The 22192-nt window shown below is 37.5% G+C and overlaps 1 protein-coding gene across 3 annotated transcripts in view; it reads right to left on the bottom strand.

Annotated features, from left to right (window-relative positions):
* Positions 1–571: 571 nt before the first annotated feature.
* Positions 572–22192, bottom strand: part of LOC126336592 (pre-mRNA-processing factor 17) — a 70763-nt gene continuing 49142 nt past the window's right edge. For all 3 annotated transcript variants that reach the window (XM_050000453.1, XM_050000454.1, XM_050000455.1), the window contains exons 6-10: positions 21550–21658; positions 18009–18163; positions 17491–17624; positions 10997–11218; positions 572–1128 (exon numbers count right to left, since the gene is read on the bottom strand). In XM_050000453.1, the coding sequence (XP_049856410.1) occupies positions 951–1128; positions 10997–11218; positions 17491–17624; positions 18009–18163; positions 21550–21658 (798 nt within the window). In that variant the 3' untranslated portion in view covers positions 572–950. The remainder of the gene's footprint in view (positions 1129–10996; positions 11219–17490; positions 17625–18008; positions 18164–21549; positions 21659–22192) is intronic.

Genomic DNA, 22192 nt, shown 5'->3' with positions numbered 1-22192 from the left:
AAGCCAATTCATGACCAAATAAATATAATTTTGCAGAACAGTAGGAAGTGTTTTATTCATATTGTTTTCAGGGGTCAGTACTATCATGTGCTGACTATTAATCACTATGATCACAATATGAGTGATTAACAGTATTTTTTAAATCCCCTTTAAAGTTTTTGGAACAGCCAATGTAGTCAAGAATAAGCAAAGAGCATCTGCTTGTCATATTTGATGTTCTCCCTTTGTTCAGTTTCTTTCCAATTAATGTGAGATATCTCCTTTTGCTCAGTTGCTTTCCCATTAATATGAGATACTATTTCCTGCTACAATGACAAGACCCAGAGTGCACGAAACGTGTACCTTCAGTACCATAACATATCTTGTTCCAAAAGGCAATTTATATGCTCTGGCACAATTCTAGGAGACTACGTCTAAGATGGCTTGATAGTCACACACAATACTATTGTCTTGCCACCTGAGAAACAACTCTACGAAATCTTGCTTTTGATACATGTAGTTTGTCTCACAACAAGGGTTTTTACATAGGAGTGATATTTACATTTATTGTACTGTTCACAGTTGGTAGAAGAATTGTACAGATTTTCAGTATTTATTTACAAAAATATTAATACTAAATAAATTCTTGAACATTATCAGATATACAGCACAGCATCAGTTGTTCAGATAAGAATAAAATTTAATTGAGTGTTATATCTGGCAAGTTTTACATTATAGCAATGCTTCAAAAGACCATTATGTCTAAGTCTTATTTGTATTTTTTTCTTGATGTAACATCAACTTGACAGATATGGGCAACTACAGTGTCAATGATATGACACAGATCACTCTTATACAAAAGTCTTTCAAAAAGGAAAAGAAAAGGGATAACTGTATCTCATGCTGAGTTTTTTTTGCCTCTCTTGAATCACATTATTTAACGCTGCACTCAACAAATAATATGAGGCAGTTTAGTCCCAATACTTCATAAGTCCATCCCAGCCAGCAGTCACAACTTTGCTTGCCTCATGTGGGTGCCACAGAACACCAATGCAAACATTGTCATGAGCCTTCCACTTCTTGTACAGTTTAGTTGTTTTCCAGTCCCATACATAGCATTTACCATCAGCATCGCCAGATATGAGATAACTGAAACAAAATGATTAAATTGCATCAATTACTTTAAAAACAATTATTCTAACACATATTGGCTTAAATCACTTAACTGTAATAAACTGTGTTCTTTTAACTTTAATTAGCTTTGGAACAACAGAGCACTTTACTGACAAAAAATCTGTCAAAAGCAGGACTGTCTCATGAAATTATTATATATGTAATGGTGTTGTGTCCTTTGCAGAGTTAAAGCATAAGCTTAAGACAGTTGTGTGAAGGGCATATCCGAAAAAGTTCACAAAATAGGAAATGAAATATCAATGTCAATACCCAAAAATGTGCAGAAAAGGTTACAGCTTAACACCACATGCAAGTTGAGGATTCAAAGGTTGATTAGGGTGTAAGGTTTCATCAAGAAGGTCATCCGGGATATAGGAAAAACTGGAAGAGTAGATAAGAATTAACTTTGTCCTTTTCCTCCACCACAAAGTTTGTCTTAAGCAAGTTAAGAAACCGCAAAAAATCAAAATCTGAATGTTTGGATGGGTATTCAAACCTCCTCCCCTTAACGGCAAGTTCAGTGTCTTACGACTCCACTATTACAATTCATATTATAGACGGAGAAGGGCAGAGAAAGGAGTCAGCCACAGTGCTGAAGGAACAATTTCAGCATTCAGAACTGAAAAAACTGCGGAACACCTACATCAGGATAATTGTATGGCGCACTACTGAATATCAGTCCTACTGAGTATAAATAGAATAGCTTAATTATTCAACTATTACACTTGTTGTTAACAATGCATTTAACTTCACATACACAACACAAAGAGCTATGATATAATATCCATCTGAATTCACTCTTTTAACTAATAGAAAAATGTTTAGTAATAGCGATTAAAATGTCCAAGCTAACATAGTGAAATTAAAGTTGACAATACTACCAGCAAAGTTTTGTCTAGTTTAGAAAAGAATGTGTGATAAACATATTTTTTGAAACATCAGTAAACCTTTTATTTCCATTGAGAGCAAGTGATGAAAGTGCCAAATGTTTCACTGGTTGCATGTAATGTGAGTGAATAATCATTCAAAAAAGTTGGAAGGTCCTCAGGGAATAAATAAGAATGTTAAACAGAACTGTTCAGATGATAAAACAGATGAGTAATGGTCAAAGAAATGAGGCAATAGTTATTAATTATAAGGATGGAAAAACACTAATGGACCAGGAAAGTTTTCTGGACAGGTGGAGGAAATATCTTGAGCATTTGCTGAATGCTCAAGATGCTGAATATGTATTCCCTGACGGAAGAATTGTAGAGGGTATAGAAGGAGAAGAAACTGAAGTAACTCAACAGGTCATACATAGAGCAATCAAGAAACTGAAGAATAATAAGGCACCAGGATAATGACAGAGATGTTAAACGCAGAGGTGGAACACTTCAGAACGAGATATGTGAAGTATGGAGAAAGGAGGAGATTCGAAAAAGAGTGGAAGTCATTTACCACTATCCCACAGCACAAAAAAGAAAACAGTAAAAGGAACTGTAGTAATTACAGATGTATTTCTCTGCTAAGCATGTCATATAAAGTGTTATCAGTAATAATTCTAGAAAAGCTGAAGCCTTTTGCTGCAGATATTGTTGAAGAGTACCAGACAGGTTTTCTGACAGTAAGATCAACCATGGATCAAATGTTCACTATGAGGCAGTTTGTCTACATCTATATTACATGGATACTCTGCAAATCACACATAAGTGTCTGGCAGAGAATTCATTGAACCACCTTCGCAATAATTCTCTATTATTCCACTCTCGAAAAGTCTGTGCAAGCTCTGACTTCCCTTATTTTATTATTATGAGCATTTCTCCCTATGGAGGTTAGCATAAATAAAATATTTTCGCACTAGGTGTAGAAAGTTGGTGATTGAAATTTTACGAGAATATTCCACCGCAACAAGAACCGCGTCAGGTTTAATGACGTCCACCCTAAATCCCGTATCATGCCCATGACACTCTCTGCTCATTTCTCAATAAACCAAAACTTACTGCCCCTCTCTGAACTTTCTCAGTATACTTCTTCTGGTAAGGATCCCACTACATGCAGCAGTACTCCAAAAAGACAATGGACAAGCGTAATGTAGGTAGTCTCTTTAGTATATCTGTTGCATTTTCAAAGTATTCTGCCAATAAAATATAGTCTTTGATTCAACTTCCCCACTACATTTTCGAAGTGTTCCTTTAAATTTTAGTTGCTTGTAATTGTAATTCCTAGACATTTAGATGAATTTATGGCCTTTAGATTTGATTGATGTATCGTGTAACTGAAGTTTTAACAGATTCCTTTTAGAACTCATCTGGATGACCTCACACTTTTAATTATTTAGGGTCAAATGTCAATTTTCACATCATACATATTTATTTTCTAAATCATTTTGCAATTTGTTTTGATCTTCTAATGACTTTACTAGATAACAACTGACAACATCATCTGCAAACAACCTAAGACAGCTGCTCATATTGTCTTCCAAATTGTTTATATAGATAAGGATGAAATCTGGTCAGTGCATCTACCTTTGCCTTACACGTAAGGTGGTACCACGTAACTGCAGGTATGGTGGCGCCATCTATCAGTAGAGAGACTGACGCTTGCACACTGTTTGATGTTGCATAGCGCCAGTGTGGTTTTACGCCGAAGAGAAGGTGGTCACACAAGTTATCGTCCACTACCGAACATGCAGGCGATTAAGCAGGAACAATTAGGAGCGTTTCAATTTTTGGCGGTGCAGGGAGTTCGAGGCCATGAAATGTATTGACGGATGAAGGCTGTGTACAGTGAGTACAGTCTGAGTCGTTCAAGTGTTGTGGAATGGCACAAACGATTCCTTGAGGGGCGCGAGTCACTGGAAGACAATGCTAGTCCTGGAAACAGTCATCATGTCAGACATGGTTGCAGAACTGAATGCTTTAGTCTTGGACATCCACATAATCACCGTGGACGAGATCCATCAGTTACTGGGTATTAACGTGGGCACCGCCTGCACCATAATGCATTAACACTTGATCTTTCCAAAAACCTGTGCATAGTGGGTTCCCCACCAACCGACTGCTGAACAGTGCAATACTCGAATGGTGCCGTCTTTGAGTCACCTACAACATTACCATGAGGAGGAATATAGTTTTCTGTCGCATATTGTCACAGGTGATGAAACATGGTGTCACCATTTTGAACCGGAAAGAAAGCAGTGGAAATATGCGATTTCACCACCTCCGAAGAAATCAAAAGCCATGCACACCAGTTCTGGTAAGGTCATGATGTCCTTCTGTTTTGACGACAAGGACCCACTGCTTGTCGAGTTCCTGGAATGGTTAACCACCACCAATGCCAAGGGTGATCAAGCCACTTTCCAGAACCTTATGGCCTGGCTTCTTCAAGGATGGAATCAACCAGCTAGTGTCTCAATGGGATAAATGTGCCAACAGTTTTGGCGACTATTTTTGAGTATGAGTCTTGTGTATAACTACATTTTTGAGTAACTAAAATCATTACCATTGCTTTACACTAGTGACCGGGTTTCATTTGAATGCCCTTATAACTGGTATACAGCTTGAACCAGATGACTTGCTTTTGTTAAGTAATTTAAGTAGCTTCACTACTCTGAGGATATCTACTTCTAAATTACTCATGTTGGCAGCTGCTCCTGATTCAAATTCTGAAATATTTACTTCATCTTCTTTGGTGAAGGAATTTCGGAAGGCTGTGTTCAGTAACTCTGCTTTAGCAGCACTGTCATCTATATATTCCCATCGCTATTGCACAGAGAAGGCACTGATTGTGCCTTGCCACTAGCATAATTTAAATATGACCAGAATTTCTTTGGATTTTCTACCAGGTGTCGAGACAAAGTTTCGTTATTATTAGTATCCCACACTGAAATCCACACTAAGTTTCGAGCTTCTATGAAAAATCGGTGTTCTAACTTGTTTTGTGTACCATGGCAGATCAGCTATGTTGTTTGTTAATTTACTTGATCTAAATCTCTTAATTGCTGTTGATACTATTTCTTTGAATTCAAGCCACATCTGGTCTAGACTTACACTGCTAATATGGGAGGAATGGAGATTGTCTCTCAGGAAGGTGTCAAGTGAATTTTTGTCTGCTTTTTTGAACATATACATTTTTCGTTCATTCTTGGAGGATTTGGGACAACCCTGTGTTCACTAATCCCTGTAATTATTTTAATGCTCATTATTAGCTCAGTATCTGTATTTGCTGATAAGAGGTCAAATGTGTCTTCACAATCATTTGCTATACAAGTGGGCTCATGAACTAATTGCTCAAAATAATTTTCAGAGAATGCATTAAGCACATATTCGAATGATGTTTCTAACAGCAACAAACATGCTACTGCCAACTGTATCCAACCTATCCTTTCTGAGCACCGTTATGTCCTTCGCAAAAATTTCAGTTGAACTTATCTCTGGCTTTAGCCAGCTTTCAGCGTCTACGACAATTTGAGCATCAGTACTTTCTATTAGCGTTTGGAGCTCTGGTACTTTCCCAACACAGCTATGACAATTTATGACTGTTATAACGATGGTTCCTAAATCTAAGTTCTTCCCATATTCGACCTGCACCCTTTGAGACTGAAGCCCATTTCGTGTTTCCCTGAGATCCTCTTACCTAAAAAACTAGGGCCCTGGTAACATTCGTAGATTTCTGAAAGGCACACATATTACGTATGTACAACATCCTGAGGGATCTTTGCACGCCAAGGAAGTCAATTAACTTGGTGAAGGTGTGTACTGCAGAGACAAAAGCCGAGGTGAAGTACCACAGGGAGCTATCAAAAGAATCCAGTAACAGAACAAGTGTGAGGCCATTTCACCACTGACTGTAAATTTGGTTCTTGAGAAAGTAATTCACAAAATGAAAAAATAAGGCAAAAAGGTGAAGCTAAATGAAAGAACACAAGTTACTGAGATAGGCAGCTATGGTACTGCAGCCATAGTGGAGGCAGAAGAAGAGATGGCAGAAATGATAGAAGACTTAGCAAAGAATGCCTGTAAGACAGGGCTGAGGGTTAATATGGAAAACGCTGAAATGATAAAGAGTATCCAAGGGAGCCCCTAATAATGACTCATTTTGGATGGGATATGGGACATAGCCAGGGTGGAACACTTTAAATACCTTGGTACCGGGATGTCAGATATCCCGATTTTGGTAGTACTGTCCCGAATATCATTATAGGTTTACAATTGAGGGGTAATCTTGTAAATTTTACTGAAATTTAAAATTCTGCTTTTAGTTTTGGTCAGAGCGCTAAGCGAGCAAACCTGACTCAACAGCCTTTGTTTTTGTGTAGCAAGCCAGAAGTTAAACATAACAGTGCTTAGTCATTCTCTGCAAGAACAAACTAACAAGGGAAATACCCCACCCCCTACCCACCCGAGATTTAATGGTGAGATGACCCAGTGGACAGCCCCGCAAAAACTGAGCACAGATCAATCATGGAAACTGGAATAGGGTCTACTGAACTATGAAAAAAGAAGCAAAATAGGAACAGTGAATGGTCCAAGCTCAAGATGTGCCAATTAAGCAATTTGGAAGGGGCCACAAAGTCGTGGTTATGTTGTCACAGTGTTGAACTGCGAAGTGAAAGATCCATGTTCAAATCTACTTCATGCCCTCCCTCCCTCCTCCCTCCTTTAGCCCCACAAAATTATGAACTGTCCGGCCATTCATTGACATCTCCATTCTCTTTCTGTAGTCTTGGCAACTGTCATCCTATAAACTGGTTGTAGAATAAGAGTCATATGGTAATAATATATTACTGTCGCAAGTAATTGGATGAATAGTGAGAGCATGTGAGATGCTGCACAGACCTTTCACAGAAATGTAAACAACAAATAAACATGTGTGAATTATGTTACAACAAAGGAATTAGAGAGACAAAATTTCCAAAATAGAACTCAAGAGTCACAACATGTGGCACTTGTGGAGAACAAATAGGAGGTATGTATGTCTGGAGGCTCATCGCCTTGTAATCATGGAATCCCAGTGTCGAGTACAAGTGAAAACATACAAAATCTCGGAATAAACTTTCATTACAGATCCATTTCTTGTACCTCTCTGTTGCAAACAGGCGTTACACTTTTACACAGGCATAAATTTGAACACAGCAAACCAAAACATCAATGACCGGATGGACGGAGAGAGAGAGAGAGAGAGAGAGAGAGAGAGAGAGAGAGAGAGAGGAGGAGGAGGAGGAGGAGGCAGGAGGGAGATTTGAACATGGGTCTCTTGCTTTGCAGCCCACTACCATGACCACATAACCACGATGCCATGGCTCTTCCAATTCACTAGATGTTGCTCGTCTTGCGCTTGGACTATTCGTTGTTTCTATTTTGCTTCTTCCCGTTTTTGTGCTTCATCTGTGTTCAGTTTTTGACAGGCTATCCACTGGGCCATCTCACCACTAAATCTGGGGGCAGTGTGATGGGAGCTTACCTTGTAAATAGTGTTGTGCAGTTTCCTTTGTGAAACACTTTTACAAATAAGGATTCATCATCAGACAGTGAAACTACAGAAGTGTAATTGCCAAAAAAGAGACAAAAGTTGAAAACTAAGCTCCATAGAGGATTGAGTAAAGTTGACTTGTTTCTTAAAAATGTAAATATGACCATAACGGGCACTGAACTGTATGTCCCTCATATTGCAGCGTTTCTCATGGAGTCAAAAACGACCTTAAAAAAACATGCAAACATTGCAACACGCAGAACTTATATTCAACAGTTGGCCTCAAAAGTGCAGATGGAAGTAAGTTCTTTTTTTTTTACCTCTCATAGAAGTGTAGAGCAAAAAACAGTAATAGCTGCAGAAGCATCCTTTGTGTTCCACTCAGTTAAACACAGTCATTGTTATATTTCTGTGGACTGCTGCAGCAATTTGTCCCCACAATTGTCCCCTGATTCAAAAATATCTGACAAGTATTCTTGTGGATGCACAAAGGAAATGGAAATGATTTTGTCAGCTGTTTATTATTCTGTATCTCCAGATGCATCCAACGAAGAACACATTAAAACATTTTCACTGGCAGTACTTTAGTTTTCTCGCAAAGAAAGTTTATGTACAAAAATTCTCTCATTTTATAGCAGTGATAGTGAAACTGCCATATCCTGCTACTAGTGCATGTGAGTATGATTCTTTTGTCTTGTCATGTATGGAGTCATGAGAGGCTTATTTCTGTTATTGTTCAGAGGTTTATGAATAAAGTCGTATTGTCTTACTTGCATCGGTTTCATGTATTGGTTATTACAGAAACATCTGAATCAATCGCAGCAAGAATCAAAAGTGAGCTCATCAAAGCATCTTTATCACTGAATTATATAACAGTTTTTCTGCTGACAATGCATCTGTTGATTTTGGAAAGAAGAAAAGTGTACATGTTGAGCTATGCAAAGAAAATCCAAATTTGTCTGCAATGACATGTAACTCATCTCTTGAATAACGCCACCAAGCAAACAGCAAATGCACTTCAATTTGAGGTAGAAGCCACTCTTATGAAGATATATAACAAGTTCCATTTGCTTGGATGGACAATGAATGGCAGGAGGTTTTAAAACGTACCCACGCACTCTCATTCTGGCCACAGAGTGAATAGTGAAAAACTCTGAACCTATCAAATTGTACTTCCCCTCGTACAGCATACACCAAAAATATACAGAGAGTTTTATGAAGATGAATTATCTTTGGCAGATCTGGGCTTTATAATTAAAATTGGTGGTTATTTTCCATCATTAAACGTAAAATTTCAGTCTAATGATGCACTTATAACATATTTATATGACCTTATGAACAACTTTAGTGCTTCTCTGAAATAAAGAAAGGAAGGTCAGTTTTATGGGTCTCTGGCTTTCTCTGTCTTCTTGAAGTCCAGAACTGATGACCGTGTAAAGCATTCTAAAGATAAGCAGCCAGTTATATGCATAATGCTATAGACTATCTTCACAAATGGTTTTACTTTGAAGAGGAATTCATAGAATTATTTCTCAATATTCGGTTTGTGGGGCGCTCAACTGCGCAGTTATCAGCGCCCTACAAATTCCCAACCTTTTCTTAGCTCAATCTTGCCACATGCATGAATGATGATGAAATGATAAGGACAACAAAAACTTCTTGATGGGGAAGAGGGGAAGGTCCTACTAAGGAGCTTGAAAACTGAGCAGGAAGATCAATATGGTGAAATACAGTGCTTTGTTAGATTGTATTTTGAATTTTAGGCCTATGTGTGTTTTGTCTATGTTTCATTAAAAAAAAAAAATCCCAATTTGGTTCACAAAAAAACTTGATAAATCTGCTTGGCACCTGGTTTAACAGGCATAATAACCTGAAGTGAGAAATTCATCAAAGTATTGTCAATGTGTTAAAACTTATTTCAGTTCCAACAGTCCCCACAGCACCATGTGAAAGGCTATGTAACAACAGCAATCATCACAGACATTTACTTATGGAGGAAGGTTGGTATCAATGATTTATTTACAACAGTTTCCATAAACTTGTCATTTCCATATAGAATAGCGTGTGATGAGAGCAGAGCAACATACCAAGGAATAAACTTGTAATATCCATATTAAGCACAATAAATAATAATTTACGGAGAGCATATATTCATAAAAGTTAATTCTTAATGAGGAACGAGAGAGAGTCAGACAAAAAGACAGAGAGAGATCTCAGAAAAAAATCAAGTCATTATGTTCCCAATACAGCAATCAAAAATTTTAAGCAGCCAAAAATAAACAACCACTAAAACATCTAAAATTTAGAAACATTATTACTTCACTAAAAATTTAAGTGCACATCATATGAACTCAAATATTTGATGTATTACTTGCTGATGAAAATTATCCACTGCCTGAAATTTGCACTGGTAAACCATCTATTAACACACAGCAAGTGCTATATAACAATGATAATTCACCTAGATAATGTAATAATGATAACATGTTTTTAATGTTTTTAATAGTTACGTACTCTAGAATATCTCAATGATGGTAGTAGTAATAGTGTACTTGTAGTAGTAGTAGTAGTAGTAGTAGTAGTAGTAGTATTATGCGGAGACTTTAACATAGTAGTTTTAGATTTTGATGTAGGGGATGGCATGCTTTGAACTATGATTGCATAAGATACCAGTAGAGGTCAGGCCTAAATTACCATGTTTACAACAATGTCAACCTCAGCAAACAATTGCACTGAAGCCAGAGCAATTTGTGTGTCCCACTTTGCTTTGTGTTGTACATTGCTTGTTGTTTTCTTTGGTTATTTTGAAATGATTGAAGAGATCACTTGTAGTCTGTGATGGGGTTTGAGTATGACTGTCACAACACCAAAAGTGATCAGCAATCCCTATGACCATTACGACAGCTCTGCTTTTGCAGGAGCACAGAACATCGATGTAAGCTACCAGCCAAGTCAGACATAGGCACGGCTTGATGCCCCGCTCTGCTCGTAGTAGTAGTAGTAAGAGCAGTAGTAGTAGTATTTGTTGTTGTTTTTATTGCTGCTGCTACTGCAATCAGAGTAATAGTAGTACACATAATAATATACTTAGAAATTCATCATTCAGATTTAAGAATTCTTCTTGCCCTGTTCGATAATAGCAAATAGTGCTAGCTATGACATTTTGCTAGAAAATCTACAGTTTTAATAGAATTCATTACTAGTCACTGTTTTGTGTCTGATTTAGCCATTTTCAGAAAAATAAACAGTATTACATTACACAGCTCCATCTTCTTCCAATGTTTAATTTAGTACTTACATACCCATTCTGTTTCTCCAAAAACTGACCTTCCTCACTATAATTTACAGTGCACACTGTTCATTACAAAAAGCTTCACATCTTCTATCATACCTCATATCTGGAGAGAAGTCCAAAGTGCATGCATAACCAGCAACCATATGACCACTGAATGTCTTTTTCCTGTTCATCTTGAAACGGTTCAGTGATGAGAATATTACAATTTTGTTGTCCATACTCTGACAGGCCAACCACTTTTGGTTGGGTGATGGTGTGACAGCAGGCATGGAATGCATTGTGGGATCAGCAATATACTTCATGTCAACTGGGATATCCCTAGAAAAAATGCAAAGACACAATTTACAATTAAATTCATTTATTTGTGCACAATCTATTACACATAACGACAAACTATTATGTAAAGTATTGAAAATGAATGTATGACAAATAGAATTTTCACCAGAAACAGGCAACATCACTATTCTGTAATAATATGAACTTTGAGACACTGTCACAATTACATCCATTTCTTCATCACAATTACACCCATTTCTCCCTTCTAAAACTAACTGTCAAAGCATACAAGATATTTAGAAGCTTTAACCCTTTCACTGCTATGGGGATTTATATACATCCTGCTAGACCATCTCCCTGGTGTTGTGGAGATGTATAAACACTCTGTTTGGATTTTCCAACAGTGCTAAGGACATCTGACTTCATCTCGAGTTGCTAATCTCTCACTGCTGTGAACAAGTTACTTCTATATCCCGGTGAATAAAAAAGTTTTGAGTATTTATCATACAGCACATCTGCCTCATTGTGCACCACCATTTGCAAAAAACTTCATTTCGATATCTTGAATCATTTATGATATATGATGACCTTTATGACCCCATGACTCGCAATGTGCAAAGACACGAATGTGCTTGTTGCACGTGACCACCCTTTGGATATAAAACCCAATAACTCATGAAGGAAATGAGATATTCTTCTGCTCTCAGTTTTACATTAAATGGCTATATCTGATCTACTTTTCACTTACCGCAATGTATGGGCTAAAATCATCCGTAAGCAAAAAGTTTACACAATGCATTTTCACCTTTGCAAATTCTTTGAAATTTCATGTAATATTTTACTTAATTTAATGTAGTGCGGAAAATATGATGGATATTGAAAAGAAATTTGGTTCTTTGGAGTGAAGATATCAGATTGTAATATGAGGAAAAATGTTTTCACTTAATAGTTTTCTGAAAATCAGGCAATAAGTGTTTCATATCGACCGGAATGCCATATCTCAGCACAGACTCCAGCATTTACCAAGCTGTACAGTCATAACAAAAGCTGCCTTAGTAAGGGATGCATGTCTGTTGCAGCAAAAGGGTTAAGCAGTACTAAAGCAAGAAGAAAATGTCTCGACCTGACAGTGAAAAAAATTTTTTTTAGATAAAAATGTTATTTTCTTTATGTATTTGCATCTTAGGTCTGTTAATTTTGTCTAGTGAGTAGATTCCTGCTTTGAAGGCTCATTCTATATGGTTTACATAATTCTCCCTCTATGGTTGCTTTGATGTATTCAATTGACTCAAACATTTTACAACCACAAATGTTGAATTAGGTTGAAATCAGGGGGTGGCAGAACTAAGTACACTTTCTTTCTGCCTCCACCACCCTCCCGCCTCCCAATCCAGGCCTCTACTCCTACATTTTTCATCCATTTGGTTAAGAACACTTGCTTACTATTCATCAGTTATGGTTTCCCTGTTTGGTCAATCAACAAGAAAAATATCTTTTGTATGTCAAGCAAGCTTGCATCAGCTGTTTCATGCAGCTTTAGTCACTGATTGTTCGTACTATACTGTGTGCTTCCTTGATGTGATGACCTATAGCTGTAATAAAGGGACATTTTTCGCTTGGACCTCATTCAAAAGGCTTATGGCTACATTTGAATTCACCCATCCATTTCTTAACCCTTTAACTGCTCTGGACATGTTAACACAAAAGTCTTTGTACTTGTCCCTGTGTGCTCTGAACATGTTTACACACCCCACCAGTCCTTCTACCTGGTACTCGCGTAGGTAGAAGGACTGGTGGCACGCGTAAACACGTTCAGAGCACACGGGGCCAGGTACAAAGGTGCGCATGTTAACACATCCAGAGTAGTTAAAGGGTTAAATGTTGAAAAAGATGGACCTGATTCCTCCTAGACCTTCACCAACTTTTGATTTCTACAGCTGATAAATCAATGACAACAAATAATTTTATGATGACCGAGTATTCCTGTTTATCTATTTGAATGAAGCACACGTGAGACTAAATCCTTAAGAGCTGTACAAACAAAACTATTACACAGACCAAGTCGGCACTTAGCGTATGCTATTGTGTGGCATATATCAAACTGCTCTGAATAAGTTCATTGATATCAATATTAATCTGTAACAGAGCACAAAAGTTTTATGCTTGCCATAGTATACTTTCATTCATCACAATAATAAGGCAACACACAATGATATTTTTTCTGTTTTACTTCATTTAAAATGCATGCACTAATACTAAATGTCAAGATAACTTGATTTTATTACGAGTATCAATAAGAGCGTTTCCTAGACCCTAATAATGTTCAAATATCCATTAAAAAATTAAAAGCATGATAACAAATAACAAATACTGGTCAGCAATAAGAAAATAACACCAGTGTCCAAAAATTAAGCACACACAGGAGGGAGGAAAATGGAAAGTTTCCTTCTTCAAATAGGCATGTGACTGAAAGGTAATAAGAATTTGTGCGTTCAAGCCATAATGACTGTGACTGACTTCTATTTCAAGCAAAGTGTAATCTCTGGGTAATTTTGGAAACTATTTTACAGGATAAAATCTACATATACTGTACAGGTAAAAACTCCTGAAGCAACTGTTTTCTATACAGATGTGGAAACAAACAAATATTTAGTTCTCAGCCAATGACACTTGAATACTGTTAGTGATTCACATTATTGACAATTCCCTGAATCAGGACAGCATGAGCCAAGTGGTAGTTACAAGCTGCTTTCAGTTAATTTGACGGAAGTCATTAAAACAGTCAAAGAAAAAATGTGGGCTATGTATGATTCCATTTATCAATGTCACAATATAACTGGTTTATTGAATTCATTGTAGAAACCTGCTTGTATAATGTAACATGCAGCACACTAGGTTGAGAAGCAGTAAGGTGAGCCAGACCCAGATCAAATCCACACAACGAATGTGGCCTGGTATACCGAGCAGCCTGGGTAAGGATTTTTATGAATTCATCAAGCATGTTTAGGAACACAGAACATAGTTTATATGCTTCGTAGATAGTTAGCATGACTCTCCTTCATTAGGTTATCTTAAAGACTGTGATGTCAGAAAGGGGACGTAGCTAATAATAAAATAAAATTGGTCAAATCCTGAAAAAGTGGACCTATTAGATTTGACAGGAATAAAGATTGAATTTATTATAGACACAACACTCGCATACTTAAGTAAGAGTTCTTGAGCTGGCAAGAACTTGAGAAGAGATCAATTTATCTGTATACTTCTTGTAACTCCTTCTGAAATAAAATGAAAAACCATAATTTTCTAATTGAATAAAGGCATAAATGATTTTTTTGTAACCATGTTCTAAAATTTATTGTGAAGAAGGTAACCATTTAAATTGATCAACATTATTTATGCAATGATGCTCTTTTCTTTGGAACTTTTTGTTTATTGAATACTGGTACTGTACATTCCTGCAATGTTTGAAGTAAAAGCCAGTAAATGGTGTGATAAGAATATATATGTATTGAAAAGTGTAAAAGCTAAATTAAGATTGTACAGGATACTATTATAAGTACAGGATATGATGGGCAGGCAAAGTTAAAAATAATTAATAGAGACTTATCTCAAATAACATGGCCTTATCAGCAGAGCTAGGAACAAAGAGACGAGGGGTTGAACTGTACCCCATTCACTACAGTGCACAGATGAGCTCATTTACTGTGGAGTCAGCAACATTAAAATTGGAACACGAATCACTGGAGGAATGTATTTTTCAGTTTAAAAAAACGAATCTCATCATATATTAAAGTGGAATGAACATCATAGCAAGTATAATCTCTAACAAAGAGATAGAGGGGCTGGCCAGTACTTACGTCAGCTCAGTACAGCCGATATAAACACAAAAAACAACCGAAAATTTAAGTTCCTAGCTTTCGGAATAAATGTTCCTTCATCAGGGAGGAGAGAGGGGAAAGAAAGGGAAGAAGGGAAAGTGGATTTAGTTACTCACAACCCAGGTTATGAAGCAACAGGGAAAGGAAAACAGGGAAGGTAGCAAGGATGGAGGCATGGTTGTCAGAGGAAAGCCAAAGATATTCTACTGTAGGTACTGTGCCAGCTTCAAACCAAAGAGGATGCATACAGAAGTAAAGAGGTGTATAGTATAAAGATGTAGGATGAAAAGATGCATGAATGGCTAAAGAGGAAAGGGAAAGAGGAGAAGACTGAAAAGTAAATGGGGGTGAGGTTGTTTAACACAGGTTCAGTCCAGGGGGATGGCGGGATGAAAGGATGTGCTGGAGTGTAAGTTCCCATCTCCGCAGTTCAGAGGGACTGGTGTTGGGTGGGAGAAGCCAAATGGCACATACGGTGTAGCAGGTTCCTAGGTCCCTAGAATTATGCTGGAGGGCATGCTCCGCTACTGGGTATTGGACATCTCCTAGGCGGACAGTTCGTCTGTGTCCGTTCATGCGCTCCATCCACTTTCCCTTCTTCCCTTTCTTTCCCCTCTCTCCTCCCTGATGAAGAAACATTTATCCCGAAAGCTAGGAACTTAAATTTTCGGTTGTTTTTTGTGTTTCTATCGGCTGTACTGAGCTGAGGTAAGTACTGGCCAGCCTCTCTATCTCTTTGTTAGTAATATATTAAAAACAAAGATTCCAAGACTTACCAAGCGGGAAAGCGCCGGCAGACAGGCACATGAACAAAACACACAAACACACACACAGAATTACTAGCTTTCGCAACCGATGGTTGCTTCTTCAGGAAGGAGAGAGAAAGACGAAAGGATGTGGGTTTTAAGGGAGAGGGTAAGGAGTCATTCCAATCCCGGGAGCGGAAAGACTTCCCTTAGGGGAAAAAAAGGACAGGTGTACACTCGCACACACACACACACACACACACACACACACACACACACACACACATATCCATCCGCACATACACAGACACAAGCAGACATATTTAAAGGCCTTTAAATATGTCTGCTTGTGTCTGTGTATGTGCGGATGGATATGTGTGTGTGTGTGTGTGTGTACACTTGTCCTTTTTTTCCCCTAAGGGAAGTCTTTCCGCTCCCGGGATTGGAATGACTCCTTACCCTCTCCCTTAAAACCCACATCCTTTCATCTTTCCCTCTCCTTCCTGAAGAAGCAACCATCGGTTGCGAAAGCTAGTAATTCTGTGTGTGTGTTTTGTTCATGTGCCTGTCTGCTGGCGCTTTCCCGCTTGTTAAGTCTTGGAATCTTTGTTTTTAATATATTTTTCCCATGTGGAAGTTTCTTTCTATTTTATTTACATCATCTTTGTTAGTAATTGTTTCACATCTTTATATGAGATTTTCCATTAATTAGTTAGATCACCTATATGGTCCACATTCTTCATTGTTTTGTCCCTTTTGTTAGCTATCACTTACATCTGTCACTGTTGCTTCATAACCTGGGTTGTGAGTAACTAAATCCACTTTCCCTTCTTCCCTTTCTTTCCCCTCTCTCCTCCCTGATGAAGGAACATTTATTCCGAAAGCTACGAACTTAAATTTTCGGTTGGTTTTTTGTGTTTCTATCGGCTTTACTGAGCTGAGGTAAGTACTGGTCAGCCCCTCTATCTCTTTGTTAGTAATTGTTTCACATCTTTATATGAGATTTTCCATTAATTAGTTCAAGTACAATCTCTGGAACATCATAGAATGAGACCACTTCAGCGGTGGTGCAGTGCATGCTGGATACATACAGTATATGGCACTTTACACCTTCATTAGTTGTCAGAGGAATATTGTACTCGAATGAGGTATTACATTTTCGAGGTGCACCTGATTTACACTTACTGTTCTTGAACATAATGAAAGTCCCACTGAGATGCTCCAGTGGATGAATTTCTTGGTAGGGAGAAAAGCCACAAAATATACTGGCTGATGGTTTTTCTTGATTTGGCTCTGAATCCTGTGCAACATCAGGAGAAAGAACTGCCACTACTTCCATACCTCCACAGTGCCACTCATTTTCAGCAATGAAATTGAATGCCAATGATGCTCTTGCACCATTTCACAAAGAACACACCATATTTATTATAGGCACGCTCATCACCTATTAACTGTTTTGGAGTTGTGCAAAAGACTTTCTAGGTTTGCCACTTTTTGTTAAGTGTGTACCCTTGGTCTTCTGATGCAATGTTTTGGACATTATTGTATGCTAAACCACCTGTGATTAAGCTTTCTCTCATATTGCAAACCATCTGATGCCCTGTTCAGGAAATAGGCTCTCATTTCATAAATATTGTTAACTTTTGACCGCTAGAATAATTATAAAATGGTTTTTTTTCTGGCAACTTACCACTCCCACACTCTCAAACTTTTGTCATCAGATGTCGTAACAAATCGTCGATTCTCATCGACAAATGTTATAGTATTTACAGCACCCAGATGCCTGTCATATTCTTGAACTATTTCACCTGAACGAATATCCCACTGAAATAAAACGGAAAACCATAAATTACTAAGTGAATAAAATAATCAATGAATTTGTAATGATCATGTGACATAATTTATCACAAAGCACGTAGAAATTTAAATGGATCAATAATATTTAGGCAATGATGTGCTTCTCTTTGGAACTCCCTAAATAGTAATTCTACCAAGTCCCTGCAATCGCCAAGTCCCTGAAATCTTTTCAGTGAAAGCCAATAAATATTATGGTGTGACAGGAAGTTACATGTACTGAAAAGTGTGAAAGATAAGTTGAGATCACACAGGATACAATTACAGTCCTTCTTTTGACATATATTATAGGGACAGGATATGAAAATAATTAAAACAGTTAATAGAGACTTATCTCAAATAAAAGTATCTTACACAAATGATCTTCTTGTCAGAAGTGCCAGCAACGAAGAGATGTTGTTTATCATCATCTGGGTTGAACTTTGCGCAATATGGAATTTTCCGACTCGTAAAACGAGATATACATTTTCCTGATTCCGTATCCCACAGTTTAATGTAGCGATCATATGCTGGAAGATAAAACAGTGTAATTTAGTGTATGCAATTTTTCAAACACCTAACCTTCTCAGTTTAACAATAAAAATGACATAATAAAGACTGCTTGATTAACACTATCATTTGAACATAAAAAGTTATGTACAGCCCCCAAATTTCCCCAATAAACAAACAAGAATATTGTAACGTTAACCCTCAACATAAGAATTAGTTCCTAACTTACAAGCAAGAGAAATTAAATTTATTTATACCCAGGCAGCTAAAACTTTGCACGTGACATATGCATTTCAAGTTGGCAGCGTAACAGGTTAACAAGTGAAGAATGAGAAGCACGCAGTGCTAGGCATGGGGCGTGAACCAGTCCCAGTGAGGTAATCGCTGCTGGTCATGATGTCAAAGCTTCTACATTGCAGGCTTTGTTTGGTGTGAACATAAACAATGTGCATTGTGTATTGTTTCTACAGTGTGCTTGAATTGGACTGTTCTTCGCTTCACTGTGGTTTAGAAAATTCTGATACTCGAAAAAATTCGCCTAGTGACAATCCTTTATGTGTCAAGGTGAGCCACTAGGCAGCGAGGCACTGAAGTTACTACAGAGCACTCATATAAGTTTTATGAGCAAGAAAAAGAATATGCAAGTATTCATAGACAGCCATCAGTTCCTGTGCAAAAGATGAGCAATGTAGATGTGAACCGTAATAATTCCACATCATCTGCACCAGATAATACATTTTTAGCGACTCATGGAAAGAAGCAAAAGCAGCCTCAGCCTGTCATCGACTTAGATTCATTCAAGATTAATGCAACTCGCAGGAATATTTATGCTTACTACACCAAGAAAGAGCGTCCTATGGTAGCAACGTTACTAGTGTCATTAAAAGAAAGTGAACTTTTCAGAGGTTGGAAAATGTCACTGTAAATTGTGCTGAAAAGGAATTTCTGTTTCAAACTGCTAGACGAACGCAAAGTCCTGTTAGAAAACGTGCGTATTGTTATGGCTCAAAGCATATTCTTGCACAAAATTGTGAGCAAGGAAATTCATTTGATTTGTGTTTGTGGTGATGACCATGAAAATGGTTTTGGCGCTGATTCCAACAACGGTGACAATGGGGAGCTGCATGGAATTGTGCCATTGTCGCTGTAAAATGGTAAGTGAAGAGCAACGAATATCTGTTATTTATTATTATAAGACATAGAGTGAGAATTTGTAGTCTCTGTTATTATTTATTTTGTAAACTATGTACCACATTGTTTTCAAGACATCAGTCATCATCAAATACTTATTTTCTGTATTTCTTTGCATCATTACAGAAAGTGTTTGCTTCATTATGATTATATAAATGGTAAAACTTTACAGAGGGCCATATACATTGTTTGCAGTTGTTTATTTGCTGTCATTGTGGTAGCAAGTCAAAAACAAATCATTATATGTTCTGTTACTGCTCAATAGCTTACATTTACAAGATGCAACAGAAAACTGTATTGTCTGCTATGTGTATATAAGCTGCTGTTGCAACATCGCTATTGCAGTATAGCCAACCTAACTTGATGTAATGCAAACTGTCAAGTGCAATGTTTCACTATCATAGGTATAGTATCACAACAGACATATCACACAGATTACAGTCACAAAGTGATAAATATGATAATGAGCATAAGAACAAAATTTTGCCAACATGCAAAGAACAGTCATTTCTACACTTATAGCCAAACTCTGTAAGCCATTGTGAAGTACACGACGCCATTGTGAAGTGCACGACAGAGGGTACTTCCCAATGAATTACATATTGGAGTTTCTTCCCACTGCATTTGTGTATGGAGTGTGAGAAGGGCACCTAGTTATATTGCTTAATCGTGCTGTAGTTAGTCTAGTCAGACCCTACAGGAGCAGTAATGCAGGGAACTGTAGCATATCCCTAAGATTCCTCTCATAAGGCAAGTTCTTGAAACTTAGAGACCTTTGAGCATCTACAAGTTCAGATTCTTCAGCATTTTCACAATATCCCCTCACAGGTCAAGCAAACCTGTGATCATTTGTGCTGCCAGTCTTTTTATACATTCAATATTCTCTGTTAGTCCTTGTTTAGATTCTACACACTTGAACAATATTTTACAGTGGGTAGCATGAGTGTTTTATAAGCAATAGCCTTTGTAGACAGTCTGAATTTTTCCAATATCCTACCAATCAACAGAAGTCCACTACTGGCTTTAATTATGACTGAGTCTATGTGATCATTCCATTTCATGTCTCTACAAATTGTCAAAAATCATATACCTGTATGAGTTGACTGATTCTAGCTGAGTGTTTCCTCTGTAATGCTGAAGCCATCTATAACACTGTGCTTTAACATTTCAATCATATTTATACAACCACGAAGCAAGGGTACAAAAAAGCACAAAGAATAAGACACACAAACAGTAGCTCTTGGAACCAGATATTTTCCATCTGGCAACAGAGAAGAAAGGATTTGAGAAGACAAGACTAATCAGGGATTAGACAGTAAAGTTATAAAGGATTACAGGGCAAGAGAGGCAACAGGGCAGGCCTTGTGGGTAATCCATCATAATACTCTAGCAACAGGCAAGACTTTCTTAAGCCCTCAAATGAAATTATTTATCACTTTTCCTTCCCACACTACCTACTGAAGCCATCCTTTGCCCTTGTAACTCTCGTAACATCCTTCTCAAATAATATGACATTCCCAGTCCCTAGACCATTATCCTTACCTCAAGGCACGTACATCTGCAATCAATCACACTATAAAAGCTGTCCCATCCATCCACCCACCCACTACTACTTACTCCAACCCCACAATTGGTAAATCCAACAGTGTAAAAGCCAGAGCAACATGTGAAATCAAATATGTCATTTAAAGACTTAAATCTGTTCACTGCACAGTGTTTTACATAGGACTGACCACCTTCTAAGAGAGTCAGAGTGTCCAGCTGACATCTAGGCACTAGTAAAAATCTCAACTGGATACTGTCTGATATGAGATTGTTGTGTGTGATGGGATGGATAAGGACAGAAATGGGCACTCAAAGACAAGGAGGGATAGTCCAATGTGTTTTTATTTGACTTCACGAACACTGCAAAAGAAGCTTTCCACAGTCATGCTATGGATTTGTTTGCACATTTTCTCCTCAAGGAGAGGTGGCTGTGAATAACGATATAGTCTCTCATTGTATAAAGAATGAGGATGTTTCTATGGAGTCAGCAGGGCATATTTCTGACAGTGTTGAGAGACAAGAAACATTAGACTACTCTGTTTAGTGTACAAGACAAGAAATTATTATAAGATGCCTAATTTTTTTAATTATGAAGGTTAGTTTTCTATGTTACCTATTTTCAACTCTTGACACTCACAAACAAATGTTTAATTTGAACAATTTTTCTTACCTGCCGAAAGAAACTGTGTTCCATCATTATTGAAGCTAACATCTCTCACAGCCTGTCGATGACCATAATATGTTCGAACACATCGTCTCTCATGATAAACTTCCCACAACTGGAAAGTAAGTAAAAAGTATGGTTAGTTATTATGTACATGTAAATGTTTAATTATTTATAGTATAAGTTATTGCTTACAATCACAGTATAATTCATTTCTGCTTCTGCTATTATCTTTATGAACATTACTGTCAGTTCAAGCTGTGACTGGTCATTGATAACAATTTTCATAAGTAAATGTATTGCAAAGTTGCAACCAATATAACAAACTATTTAAAGAGCTGCCTAAAAGATGTTTTAAAAGGAACACCACACACTATCCTTATTACACACTTCTCCACAGTGAATACTTTGTTCCTAAGTGAAGTGCTGTCCAGATGCTGTAGGCCAACAGTGAGTGAAAATAGAAAAAAATTACATTTTTTATCTTCATAATTTGTTCAAAAATGGCTCTGAGCACTGAGGGACTCAACTGCTGTGGTCATCAGTCCCCTAGAACTTAGAACTACTTAAACCTAACTAACCTAATTACATCACATACACCCATGCCCGAGACAGGATTTGAACCTGTGACCGTAGCAGCAGCGGCTCT

This window comes from Schistocerca gregaria, chromosome 2 (assembly GCF_023897955.1).
Source record: "Schistocerca gregaria isolate iqSchGreg1 chromosome 2, iqSchGreg1.2, whole genome shotgun sequence".
In the NCBI taxonomy this organism is placed as follows: Eukaryota; Metazoa; Arthropoda; class Insecta; order Orthoptera; family Acrididae; genus Schistocerca; species Schistocerca gregaria.
Note: the sequence above shows the minus strand (reverse complement) of the source record. Positions and strands in the feature narration are given on the sequence as shown.